Consider the following 15,013-nt stretch of genomic DNA (forward strand, 5'->3'; position numbering starts at 1 on the left):
TCTCTCTCTCTCTCTGTGTGTGTGTGTGTGTATATATATATATATAATATATATATATGTGTGTGTGTATGAGATCTATGTACAAATAAACTATTTACATGATAAATTAAAGATAATCAACAGGGGAAAGACAGGAGAATTAAAGGGAGATTGGAAAAAGCTTTCTATAGAAGGTGGGATTCTAGCTGCACTTTGAAGGAATCCTTATTGTTATCTTTTTAGCAAATTCTTGTATTGAACAATATAAGATGAAATAGCCTGTAGTCTTCCAAAATGATAGTTTTAATTCCTTTGGACGCATGATATAAACCAAATTTCCCAATTTCTTTATTTGTCTCAGTAAAGAGAATCTTTGGAAGTTGTTCTTCCATTTAGCTAACACTTATATGGTATTTTGCATTTGAAAAGTGCTTCACACAAATTATCTCATTTGATTTTCATAATGAAAATCTACTTGTGTGTCTTTGATCAAGGCTCTTAAACTGTCTGGGATTCAGTTTCTGCATCTGTAAAATGAGTGGATTGAATTAAATGACCTTGAAATTTTCTCTTGATTTTGAGCTAGGATTCAAATATACAGTCCTTTGAAGGAGATGCGATTATTACTCCCATTTTACAGTTGAAGAAATTGCTGATAAGAGAAATTTAGTGATTTCATCTAGTAAATAGCTGAGACAATATTGGAACTCTGACCTCTCATTGCAAATCTGATCCCCTATCCACTAGGCCATGCTTCCTCCATTTAGCTACAACTTTTTTGTGTGTTCTTTCATTTATAGTGAGAATATCATGATATATTTAGAGTACCAAGAACTAAATTAATGTTTACCAACAGTCTAAAATAGTGATTCTGAGGACTTCTCTTTCTTCCCTCTCTGCCACTTCCAACCCAGAAGCAGAAGGGAGTTGCAACGGATCAAGGATTCCAATATTTTATCATGGCCTAGAAATGGCCCTGGATTTCCTGACATACTGCAAGAACAAGCAAATTCTTTCATCATGGGGAGACTTCTAATATGGCCCCAGAATACAAAGGTTATCTGATTTCCAAGGACCAGCTAAGTTAGCTGTGTCTGAAGAACCTTAGAATCAGTAGACCATCCAGTTGGTGATAAAGTTTTTGACCATGGAAACCTATAAAATAAAGAAAAAAAAAAATACCTAACACTTGATGAATTGGATTTTGTTTAATGTATTGAAGAGGCCATTATATATGATTTTGGAGTTTGAGTATTGTCAGCATCTTGAATCAAGAAAGGGTGACATGATTTACAACATTTTATCATTTCAAAGAAAGAGTGTGCCATCTCTATTCATTTTTATGTAAGACACTCTGAAATGTAAAAGGAGCTTTTAACACTCTAATGGGTTTTTAGCCTAGACAGAAATTTTCAGGTAACCACAATAATGATCTCTTATTACTTCAAACATCATAAAGGGTTAGAGTTTTCTTTTTGCCATCAACTCCTCAAACTCTCAACCTCTCTTATTTACAATTTGTATTGGTCTTTCATCCTTTTCTCAGAGATGGAGATCAAAAGGATTTATTTTATTTAGAGGCAGTCTAGTGTTTTACTGTACTGGATTTCGAGGCAGAGGATTGGAGTTTGATTCCTAGCTCTGATGCTTAATTCCTTGAACAAGTCCCGTAATCTTTTTGTGACTCAATTATCCAGGCTACAAAATGAGGAAGTAGTTTTTGCAATGAACCTTTAAATCTTTAATCCCCCTTGTTTATAGATAGAATAAGGTATAGACTCTTGAGAACAAAAAAACCTCTTAAGTGTGAATTTTGAGTAAAAGATTCAATTCAATAGATGAGTATTAGATCATAATTTTACTAGAAGCCCAACACTGAAGCAAACAAGGTTAATTAGTTTACAAGCATTCAATAAGTCTTTACTATATTGCAGGCACTGTGCTAAATACTGGAGATGCAAAAGAAGGCAAGAACATAGCCCCTTCTTCCAAGAAATTCACATTCTAACTGGCTAGAGTTAGCCAATTTCATTTCAGCTTGAGTTTTCAAGTAAGCCAAGAAAGCTAGGAGCAAGAAGTTAAGAAAAGAGATTTTTCAGGCACGGGGATACCTTAACCAAAATTATAAAGTCAGGAGTTGGAGTGTCGTGTGAAGAACAATAAATAATCTGGTGTGATTGGATTGTAGAGTAAATAAAGGAAAATAAAATGTAAAATACCTGGAAATCAAAGAAAAAGTGAGGTTGGAAGACCTTTCAGGGCCATAAAGACAAATTTTATATTTGATATATTTGAAAGTAATAGGGAGCCACTGGAATTTATTGAGTAAGAAAAATATTGTCAAATTTAGAAAATGGATTGAAGTGAAAAGAGGCTTAAGATAGGGCAATTACAAGACTATTTAAGAGTCACATATGCTAATAGTAATGAAGATGTTTTCTACTGACAAGTTTTTTGTCAACACTTTAGAAGAACTCAAGAGTGCTGCTTCTCCACGATTTTCCCCAGTGCTGTTGAATCACTGAAAGGAAGTTAACCTGCAGTTAATTTAATTCTTAGGACCATGGGGATTGAAGCTAGAAGGGATCTTGGAGATCATTTCATTAAATCCCCTCATTTTGCAGATGCTAACTTTGTCACAGTTAGGTGAAGAAATTTATAAGATGATGGATGGGAGTTAAAAAGCTAGTGCTTGAAGCTTCAAAATATGCAGCTTTTCCCCCCTTTATGTCAGCAATTTACATTTTAAGTGAGTGTACATTCTCAACCAATCAGCATTTATTAAATACTTACTATGGACTGAGCTTTATGGTGCTGGGATGACAAATATAAATGTGAATCAGTTCCTGCCCTTAAGCAACAAATAATCTACCAGAAAATCCTGAGATATTCTACTTATTCCCTGAATTGAGGGATTGCTGATTTGCCCCCTGTTTTTGATATGACTTTTTTGTTTCACAGGTAAGGTCATGTTGACTTCAGTTGGATTGTTCTAGCAATATCTGAAATCCTCCAGTTGCTGTTATTCCCAAACAATCATTGTTTCTATAGAGTTACTTTAAATGATTCTTAATAGTGTTTTTATGAAATTTGTTCCATTGTAATGCTGGTGGTTGTTATTCACGGTACTATACTTTTAACCTGTGGTCCCTGAAAACTTCTTATTACCCATGCTTCTCACTTGACTTAACAAATCTTGTGGAAGTAAATTATCTTTTTAGAACAATCAATAGGCATTCATTTAATACATGGTATGTATCAGATATTGTGCCAAGATAATTATAATTAGAAAAACCAGATTATATATTTAAATCATAGTCTTAATATCTGTTGGATAGCCCGTTGTGATTCCATTCCTTCTTTCCATCAAAAGTACTATCATTTTCTAAATCAACCAGGCTCCTAATTATAAAGTCACCTTTAACTCTTCGCTTTCCCTTATTCTCCATACCCTTCCTAACACCAAGTTCTGTGATTTTTTTTCCTTCAGTAATGCTTTTCATTTCTCCCTCTTCCTTTTTGTTTTTACTGATTCAATCCTAATTTAAATCCTTCTGCTCTTACTACTTGAACTTTGTAGCCTTCAAATAGCTATTTCCTGTCTCATTTCTTTCTCACTACATACTTGCTCTTTAGTCTTATTAAAACCATCTTCAGGTCACACTCCTTCTCAAAAACCTTTAGCATGGCTACAAAACAAAATCTTTATAATTACCCAATTTAGTGTCTTTTAAATTCTATTATATGCTTTCCCACTCGAGCTTTATCTTTCACAATTCCGCAAGTAATCTGCCTACTCCTTCAGCACAGGCTGATATTAATAGTGCCCCCCCAACTCCCACCTTGCTTTGAATTCCCTTTCCCCATATATGTATAATTTTGGGCAAGTCATTTAACTTCCTTTGGTCTCAGTTTACTTCCTATATATAAAATGAAGTGACTGAAGTAGATCAACTCTGAAATCTGTTCCAACTGGTTCTTCAAACTCTCACTCTTTCTTCCTCTATTATTATCATGACTTTTCTAGTCCATAGTGTTTAATTTTTCCTCAGAATCTCTATAAAATTTCTTTGTTCCATTTTTACTAAAATCCTACTCTGAGATTCTTAAAAGTTTTGTCAATGGAGTGTAAGATCTGCCAGTTTTTGTAAAGGTAGAAAAGCTTTAAGCTGAATGTCCACTGTATAAGACAAGGTACACTACATAAAAGTTCTATATCTGATGGTTGGAAAGTTGATAACTCAGTGTCCATTTGGGTTTTTTTCTTCTTGGAAAATAACATTGCAATTATAAAATGAGTGGAAAAGGAGTATAAAATGGCCCAAAGAAGTGTGCTACCTCTTTATTCAGAAAGAATGATAGACAAAGCAAAGAGGAATAAGAAATTCCTAGACTATCTATAATCCCTAATTTAATTATTAGTGTCCTCAGTAAGTGATTAATGTACAACCATTGAGTTCATGTACTATTGTAGTAACTGGAACTTGTCCATAATAATAGCCATAATAATATCCATTCCTGCTATATCTAAACTAAAAGACATGAAGAAGATATATCTTTAGATTCAAGGAGAATTCAAAATCTATTCAAATGTTAAGGAGAGTACCCAGGTTCTTTTTGAAGAGGCAAAGAGAAGCATGATAGATTTCCTCCTTGTCTCTGGGTATACAAGGCCATTTTTTTTCATGGAATATTTGATCCTCTTGCCTTGCAGTGTTCACAGAGAACATAAATAAACAGACCACTGTCATGATAAGGATAGCTTTTATATGAGTACATGAATTAGAGAAATACTACAAAGAACCTCACAGAAATCATCCAAATGATGTTAACATCTATCTTGTCACTCAATAACATGAATACGAAGGTATTAGGAAAGGATAGTAAAATTATGTTGGAAAAGTTGAGTTGAGATTAAGATATTAAGTGTACAAAATCTTTCTAGATTATTTAGAAGCCTCTTTTCTATTATGATAGGCTCTATACATATCAAGCACAAAACATCACAAAAATCCATTTAATAGATAATCATTTACTCAAAAGATAGTAATTATTTCAGGATCAATTGTTTGAGAATAATCATGTCCCTAAATTATTAGAGTAGACGTTAAAGTAAATTCCAAATTGAGAAAAAGGGGAAAAGAACATTTTAATGGTATTTCCATAGTCACTTATCCCCATTATTAGTCACTGAGGGAAGAATCACTGAACCCAACTCAATAAAAACATAGTAAGTCCATATTGTAAACAATACATTTTCAAAGACATTTATTCTCTATCCTCAAGAAAGCCCAGAGAAGGAACTCTGTTTGCCTCTCACCCAAGTAACTCCCCTCCAGAAAAGTAACTACCAGCTCATACACCTGCATGCAATTATATATTCATCTGTATACGATCTTTATTTGAAATGTCTGTGCAAGTTTCAAAGGTATTTTTTATGAAAATTCAAGAAGACGAAAGACAAGCTTTGTATGTGATTTCTATATCAAACCACACCTTTAGAATCAGACAATTCACTAAGAGATGTAGAAAATATAGATCCTACTGTGTTTATGGTTCAGTGATTTTAAAATGGTATTTGACTCAGCAGGAAAAGCAAAATGTAGTCATGAAAGGTGCCTTCATCAAGTAAGGTTATAAAGCTATGATGCATATATATATATATATATATATATATATATATATATATATATATATATATATATATATATATATATATATATATATGGCTGTGGAAAATAACTTCATTCAATAATCTGCTAAATATTGATTTCAACTGAGAAATAAAAGAAATAAGCATGTTCATCAAAAATATTTACCATATCATAAAAAAGTACTTTGAATTTGAAAATGGAAGCTTTTCTAGGGCTTTTGAGAATATACAAATGCTTTTTCATACAGTCAATGTAATATTTGTATTAGACCCAAGAATATTAATCTCTGGAGTGAAAACCACTGCATTGTAAAAGAAAATTGACAAATGATCTTTATTGTCCAGACTAGTTGGACAAGTGGCATGTTGAATTATTTCATCGGTACATGTCTTTTCAATAGATGCTACATATAAATGATAAGCAAGAACCAGAAATGAGTAAGATTAGATCAGATTGAACAGTATTTAGGAAATCATCTTTGAAAGATCCCAGAATGCTCATTTCTATGAAATCCTTCTTAGTAGTCATGCTTATATGGCTTAAAATTTTAGTGTGTGTATGTATATGTATATGTATATATGTGTGCATATTTATAGAGAGAGAGAAAGAGAGGAAGAAAGAAAGAAGAGAGAAAGAAAGTAAAAGAAAGGGAGACCTTTAATTAGTTTAAAATTATACCTATTTGGAAGGAAATTACAAAAATTAATGCTTGACATGGCAGTTACCTATAACTTGCTTATAGTAGTTATTGTAAAACAATAATTAGCACATTACTGCCTTGTAATGTGGGTCGTTGGGTCAAATGCAGGCTACCTTTTGTTTTGTATTTGTATATAGTCCACAAAGTAAGAACTGTTTTATATTTTAAAATAACATTTAATTATATTCAAAAATGTAAGAACCATTCTTAGTTACAGGCTGTCCAAAAAAAAAAAAAAAAAAAAAGCAGGTGATATACCAGATTTGGTCCTTGAGTAGTAATTAGCTGACCTCTGACATAAAATATATTTTCAAGGACATGAATGTTTGTTCATGGAAGTGGTTCAATTAGTGCTAAAATTGCATACTACTTGTTTGGCACTCTCTTTACTTAGATGTGCATATGATATCTATCCAACTAGATGGTTTTAATTAGCTCTGTCCAACAATATTAAAGAATCCTTAATAAAGAATGAACTTCTTGTCACTATAAAGTAGAAAACTATGTACAGGGATGTTGTAGGAGAGATTTTTTTATTTGGGGAGAAGTTCTATGCCCTTCAGTTGTCCATTGCATATTTAAAATTATATGAATCTGAGAATTTTCCAGAGAATCTGGGTTTCCATATTCCCTTATCCCTGACACAGAATAGACAACAAAAATTTACGTCTTACTGAACAATGTTGCTGCACTAGAAAATTAAAGATGGACCTGGAGATAGTGAAAAAGGTACACTTTGTATATGATTTGTCTTCTTTCAAAGTCTATTCAGATAGCCCTTCTCTCATTGCACAGACTTATTTCTCCATCTGTTGCTGAATATGGAAAGAAAGAGGAAAAAATATAAATTTGAGTGAAAAGAAAGTGTATAGGTTTATCAGTCATTCCTGAATAAAGAAATAGAAGATTTTTTTTCCTTCTGACACAGAACCAAAGTGGTTCTAGTTACTGAGCCCTTCATTTCATCCAAAAAAGAAGAAATCTGAGAGAGAAATAAAGAGAGAAGAATGATACCAAGTAAATTCCTTAGGGTGGTGAGAAAATGAAGTAGAAGGGTCTTCAGGAGAAAAAATAAAGAGCCCCCAGGATCTCCAGAGAAGGGATCTTTATTTCCTAAAAGCTTTAATTCCCTTCATACAGCTTCCTTGATGTATTAGCCTATCCATCAATGAACTATTTATTTTGAATGTCCTTTACTGCCTACTTGAATTTTGCTTCTGCAAATCAACTTTTGAAGCATTTTCGATATTGGCAGCATCCATCTCATTGCTGCCAAATTATCTGTGTCTTTTCAATGAGCTATTTGCTTTTATTGGTACTGAGTTTTGGATCACTATTTTATAATCCTATTATGACCTGTCTTTTTAAGAGTACCAGTTTTGCTACAATAATGAAAGAACCTTCAGCTTCAAAGACTTATGTGTTATTTAGAAGGGAGAGCTGGAAAGGAAATCAGTAAATTGCATGCTGTCAGAGTGGTTTTAGGGGACTTTGTACTTTCAATTTTTTTTCAATTTTGTGATTATCTAAACTATAGACATTTCAAGTTTAGAATTTCAATGGCAACAACAACCACCACCGCAAAACCAGGTTTTGCAAAGTGCAGAAATGACTCATCTGTGAGGATGGCTTTATAGTGATGACACAAGGAAAGGGGGAGAATGAAAAAAATCCATGGTAGCTTTTCTCTTTGTATTCCTGACCTTGAAGAAAAATACAACTTGTTTGCTACAGAAGTTGAGCATCTAATGTACTGATGCACCCGTTAGTTCCTCTGTATTAAACAGAAAAGCACTCCCAGTTGCCTGTGACTGCTTTGAGGGTAAAATATTTCTGTAATCTGGTGAACTGGGTTTTGCTATTGTCTCTATTGTGCATTCATTTGTATTGTAGAGTATTTATTGTCTTGAATCACTTATTCCTTCAAAAAAAACCAACCCCAATAACCATCCATCCATACTGTATTTTAGCACTGTTAGAATATGTGCCTTGGTTGAGACTTTCCAAGGTAATATCATTTAATTCTCTTTTTTTGCTACAGAGATCATGAACCAAGCTGCTCCTGCTAGAAAGCTGGAGGAGGTCCTTCATCTAGCAGAGCTCTGCATAGAAGTATTACAGCAGAATGAAGAGCATCATTCAGAGGTGAGAAAAATGTTTTTTTAATGTAGAATAATGCTCCAGGCACTTCTCTTCCTTTTAATGGGAGCAACACTAAAGAGCACGTTAGCCACATCAGGCCACTCACCTTCAGGGAAGGAAGTTTATGTAAAATGAACAGAAATCAAATCATACTTGCATTCCCTTAATGGAATCCTTGATTCATAAATAGAAATTGAAAGACCTAAAAAGAGAGAAACAAGTGATAGTACCAGGAGGTGATAAATGTCACAGAAAACATGTAGTTTTCAAGCAATTCAGTTCAAGCAAACAGATACAGGTATTGATTACCTGCCATGTACAGGGGAGCAAGCAGTTTGTTTTCAGGGGCAGAATAAAGAATAGGACAAGGAGTCACAGATTTAGAGCTAGAGGTCATTCAGAACAACCTCCTTATTTCATAAATGAAGAAACTGAGGTTCAAGTTAATAGACTTGCCCCAAGTCACCCAACTAGTAGGTGTTTGAGGTGGGATTCACACATCTGAGCTTTATTGACTCCATGTCCAGCATTATTAGCTACTATGTCCCACTCTCTCCCATATCTCTCTTGCAGCTTCAGATCAAGCAGAAAAAGGAACATTTATACACATATATCTTTAAATAAAAGACAATGTACAAACTCACTAAGCTATATGTTATAATAGTACAGAGAAGGAGTAGAGCATTTCTGGCTTGGGCAATAGTCGTAGTAGCTAGCATCTCTATGATGCTTTAAGGGTTGTTTGTGTGGTATCTAATCAGAAGTTCACTAGAAACTTCCAAGCAGGGGGAAAACTTCAGATTTCTACCTCTTTTACTCAATCTCTTTAATTAAATTCAATTAACATAGATAAAGCACTTTAATAACCTTAAAGCCTATATAGATGCTAACTGTTATATAACAGTTTTGACTGTGCTTTAATTGATAATAAGCAATGGTTTTCAGATTCTAATTTCAAATCAGGCTTGTCAGAATATGCTAAAAGCAATATTGATTCTCCTGTATAAACCCTAAAAATGACTCCACATAAGATCAAGGATTTATTCACAATAATGAAAGAGGCTTTTTTTTTTCTGGAGAAAAGAAAAGGAAGCTCTTTTTACATAAGGCATAATAAAATTGAATACTATAGAATCAATTTGGTTATTGAAGAACCACAAGAAGTGAGCAGGGATACACAAGAATAGATATATGTAATTTATGGCATATTTACATTTAATGAAACCTTGCTCTCAAAAGATGTAAGAAACTCCAGGAAGTGCATTTTAAACAACTTCTTGAATAAAGATATCCATGAAACCATACTATGGTTAAACGAAGATTTATTGTATCTGGTTATAAATATGATCATTCAAAACATCTGCTTTTCACTCACACTGTGGAATCTAGTTTTTACCTTGCATCTGTCATGTGTGAACTTGTTATGGATATTTTATTTTAAACTGAAGAAACAGCTGCTTCAATAATTTGAGATGAATTCCCAGGAGGCTCTATTCTACACTAGTATCACTGCTGTGTTACACTGCAAATGATTATTTGATAAAATAGATGTGTTTTCTCTTTGTCTTTTGTTGTAAAGCATTATCATCAGAGTATTAAGATTTTTCAAATTTAAAAAAAACTAATTCTGATTGGATACCACATTACAGTATACTTTTCTATAAAAGATTTAGATTCTTTATAGTCCAAATAGTTTTATAGATTTTACAAGTATGCATTTTCTTTACTAGCATCAGTAAGGAAAATGGTAATTATGCAAGGTTCAAACTCATTACTCTATTATGATCCTCATTTCCTACCATTTAAAGGTAATTATTAAATGTTACATACTCATTGCAATTACAATTAAAATTTGCAGGAAAATTAATATACATATTAAAATATAACAGGTACCAACAAAATAATAAGCTGATATTATTGCCCAGCCTCTAAAAAAATCAAGTTTTTTTAATACAAACCATCTTAACATAAGACAATCTATATAGCAACTAATAATAGAAAACACAGGCTTCATAATAAAACTATGACAATGGACTGTTGTTATATTTTTAATATTGTAATGTTTTCCCATTCTGCAATGCTTTCAAATCCTTGGATTTCCACAGGGAAGAGAGGTATGTGTCCCATTTCACACAAAGTAACATTGTTTTACCTATTTTTCTAGTATGGATCTCTTTATTTGATGACATTATAATGTAAAAATCCAATTCTGATTATTTCTAATTTTTGAAAACATTTTTTCCTCCTCCTTGAAACGCAAGAGTATGAGTCAATCTCTAATTAGTCTAGGTGTTGTAGTGCTGTAGAGATGTGTGTTACCAGTGATTAATTATATATCACCAGTTTTCCTCTTACCCATATCAGTGAATCAATGTGTCTTGGGTTTTTTTTTTTCATTCACTGACAAATCTTTCACTGAACATTTATGGGAATTGAATTTTCTAGTTTGCTATGTCGTTTCCAAAGTGACTCAGGGTGCTAGCTCTCTGGTCTAATATTTATTTTGCTGTATGTTCAAACTAGCGCTTCCTGACTCCTTGAAAGAGTATCCAGATCAACTCCCTTGGTAGAGGTTAATCTATCTGCCTCCAAGAGACCTTCAAGTGGCTCATGTGTCAGGTCCTTCTATTTCCATTCTACTTCTGTTCACAGTGGCAGTTTACTTTTCAGGGCTAAAAGGTTGTTCCCATCCTTTGGCAAATTTTCAGATAAGCAGGATTCATCCCCTTCACATTTTTGACAGTAACTTTCCTCATTAGACTTTTCTCCCTCATTTTAAAGAGCTCTTTGAATTCTTCCTTCTTCTTATGAAAATTATATAATCTTTTCTGATTATTGTCAAGACTAAGTATCCATTCACAATAGCAGACTTCTCAGATATGTATTGACAAAAATTTTTGGTTGAATCAATAAGTCTGTCCATCTACAAGGTGTCACAACTGGCACAGTTCCAGAGGAACTAGATACTTTGCTAATACACTTTTTCAGGCCTCTTTTTTGCCTATGTAGAACTTAAGAGTTGTAGAAATCATCTAATAGATGAGGAAAGCAAGCCCTGTTAAAGTGGCTTGACCAAGGACCCACTGTTAATTAGCAGTAGGAAAATCCAGGAGCCTACTGATGAACCCAGTGTACTTTCCATTATACCAATCAATTCAAATAAACAAGCAATTATTAAACACCTACTATGTGCAATACCTTGTGCTAAGAATTTTGTTGTTCAGTAGTTTTAGTCTTTTCTGACTCTTTGTGGTGCCACTTGGAATGGTTTGCATTTCCTTTTCCAGCTAATTGTTATAGCTGAAGAACTGAATTAAATAATCTATCCAGGGTTACTGGCCAGCTTGTAAGTGTCTAAAATCAGATTGGAATTCAGGAAGATGAGTCATTGTGCTAGCAGTTTCCATTTTGTTGGTGGATGAAACAGGTAAACAGAGAAATAAATATAAGAGAGCTGAGAAGGAAAGAGACTGGAGAAAAGTAAAATGTCAGGAATGATGACAGAAGTTTGGGAAGAATTAGCAGGGAAAGAAGATATCGGCTTAGCAGAAAGCAGCTCTGAATCAACATAGGGTTACAGGAGTGCCAGTTGGTTGGAGCTGTACCCTCCAGGAGCCTATGATGGCATTGGTTTGATGTCATTCCCTGATACTACATAGTTGGGGCCAATAGTCTGTATCAATAAATATCTAGATAAATAGCATGCTCAAAGGATAGACTAAATTCACACAAAACACCTCATCCCAAGATGGTAGAGAATGGAGGTATATATATCCAGGAGATATCCCACACAACCTTGGTCAGTTGAATGTTTAATATGGCATCTAAGACCCTAATCAGGGTAGTGCTACAGCCTTATATTTTTAGAGGAGAGGAATGAAATGACATTTTTTTTCCTTCCTACCCCCATCATTGTGGAACTAGGGAGAGGTTTGCCTTCACATATTGAAAGTTTTTTTGCATGGTTTAGTGTTTTATAGATCACTATGAATTAAAAAAAAAAAACTTTATCATTTAGTATCCAAACTTGTGATCATGAATTCCTCCGTAGATTGGCCTTCCAAGATAATGTACTTGGTTAGCTGGACTATGACTAGGAAGGCTTTTACAACTTGGCAGAGTACATCAAAATTTACATCTCACTGGTATAGCTTTTGAGCTCCTATCTGCCAAAGTATTCACAGTAAGATTCTTTTATAGGTTCTTCCTAATACTTCAGTAAATTTTGGAGAAAAAAAACTCAGAATCTGGCCAGTCATAAGCTTTCAGAAACTCATCTTCCTTCTAGAACATTATGAACATTAACCTTAAAAAGTACTCAAGAAATTGCTATTACTTAAGTGTCCTGGAATAGCTTGATTGTTATTTTCTTAATTTTTTTGTTTAGTGGTAGTGACTATAACTGATGTATAACTTTGGAAAAAAATTCTTTGAGGAATATAATATACTTAATCAACCAGTAAGTATTTATTAAGCAAATGCTGTGTCCCAAACACTTTGTTCTACCTCTCCTCACTCACTGTGAGAATTCTGAGTCCTTTCTTATTTATCATCAGTATACCTCCTAAAAAAGAGCAAAAATATGAGGTGAAAATCTTGGGTGCTACTTCATTCAAGTTTCCTGTTTATATCCTATATCCATTTTAAGGGGTAGTATATACCAAGAATTTTTAAAGTTAGTCTCCATACACAAATTAATCTCAATTCCTTTTAATCACCAATTCTTTGTGAATTAACTAGCCAGTTCATTTTCTTAAAAGCAGAGAATGTTTTACAAAATAAACCTTAGGTTCCTGGTATGTTCCTGAAAATAAATGTGGAACTTTCTAACTTTAAAATAGCTTGATCTAAAAATAATAGCAATAAATAAAAATTAATTGCAACAATAATTTAAATATTTGATATTTCCAAATTAAGGTATGTTATTTTTCATTGTGTCAAACTATTATGAAACTGATATTTTCTTAAAAGTATGAATGAGGGAAATTGTTCTACTTTTTCATCTATTGAAAAGATAACAAAGGCAATTAATTAATTATATTTGGGAAACATTTTTTAAGACTCAGTTAAGACAACTGTTTTTAAAATTAAGTATTAATTTTTTATGTTTCAGAGATGTTTATTTTCACATGAAATAGACCATTGTTTCATTTTTTCTTTTATTATTCATCTGGAATTTTGTGTTGGTTTTTTTTTTCCTTGAAAAAGTTTTCTTTTTATTTAAGAGCTTTCACAGTATCATTAAGTGTAGGCAATGATATATTTTTATGTTTCTAATAAATCTTCTTTCTTTATCCTTTGCTAGGCATTTGCTTGGTGGCCAGATCTATTGGCTGAACATGCAGAAAAATTTTGGTCATTATTTACTGTGGACATGGATTCAGCACTAGAGGCTCAGCCACAAGATTCTTGGGATAGTTTTCCACTTTTCCAACTGCTAAATAACTTCCTAAGAAATGACAGTAAGAGCTTGGATCCATTAATGTGGGTGTGGGTTGGGGTACGGAGTGGTTGTGATTAAGGGCCAGGGAGATAGTTTTATTTACACACACACACACGTATACATACTTGTGTTTAGAGAGCTATAGTATGATTCTCCCAGGACTGATATGTTATATACCTTTCCATCATCACCATGCAACCAGGATTTCCTAGGTCAGAGTTAACTCTCCTTAGTATTTTAAACTGATCACTATGATATTTCTTGAGATTTCATTAATCACCCTTTTCTTCCTTTTCTCCATCTATATGGTATTCCTTGTCAATTTTTAATGGCAGCAATCAGGAGTATGCTAGTAAATGTTTAACAACCACTTCTCTGAAAATCAGTAAACACTTTGAAGTTTAATCTAAAATTCTTAACATTTTCTCTATCACTTTTTTCAGTCTAGGCAAGCAATAAAACAATAAATGAAGCTCTGATTTATAGGATTTGATGATTTTCCAAATGCAAATGTTCACATTGAAATTTTAACAATCATCTCTAAGTCTAACAGGGTGAGCTCTAACACACCACTGGGAAAAATCCTCACTTTGCTTCTGATATACTTCTCCAGGAAAACTTGTATAAGTCTACTTGTACAAGTAACTTGCAAATATTTATGTCTATGGAATAAAATTTAGAAATTTACCTTTTTTCTATATATATTTTACTGCAAAACTACATCTGAAACTGAACAAGTAAAATATCATATTTCAATATTAACCCACTCTGTTATTGAGGTTTCCAATTTCATTGAGTCTCAGTCTTGGAAAGGAAAATAGAGCTTACTGCTTTTAACTTCTTGTCCAAAGTAGGAATCCTTACAACATCTAACAAATTGGCTTTTGGCATCTGTTTGGATACTTCTAGCACCATTGTTTTCTAAGACAACTCACTCCACAGCTGACTCTTCCTAGTATGGGGTCCTTATTCATATCAAACCTAAATCTGTAATTCTTTAAGATCCATCTTGTTGGATCAAGTTCAGTTCTTATAGAGAAGAACAAAATAAAATTTACTTCAAATACTTGAAGTCCCTGATCATACCTTACATAA

General features: G+C 33.2%; 1 protein-coding gene across 5 annotated transcripts in view; it reads left to right on the forward strand.

Annotated features, from left to right (window-relative positions):
* CADPS2 (calcium dependent secretion activator 2) overlaps positions 1-15,013 on the forward strand; it is a 714,206-nt gene that overhangs the window by 599,443 nt on the left and 99,750 nt on the right. For all 5 annotated transcript variants that reach the window (XM_074268127.1, XM_074268122.1, XM_074268124.1 and 2 more), the window contains 2 exons: positions 8,375-8,478; positions 13,781-13,937. In XM_074268127.1, coding sequence (XP_074124228.1) covers positions 8,375-8,478; positions 13,781-13,937 — 261 coding nt within the window. The remainder of the gene's footprint in view (positions 1-8,374; positions 8,479-13,780; positions 13,938-15,013) is intronic.

The sequence above is a fragment of the Sminthopsis crassicaudata genome, chromosome 5, assembly GCF_048593235.1.
Source record: "Sminthopsis crassicaudata isolate SCR6 chromosome 5, ASM4859323v1, whole genome shotgun sequence".
Classification (NCBI taxonomy): domain Eukaryota; kingdom Metazoa; phylum Chordata; class Mammalia; order Dasyuromorphia; family Dasyuridae; genus Sminthopsis; species Sminthopsis crassicaudata.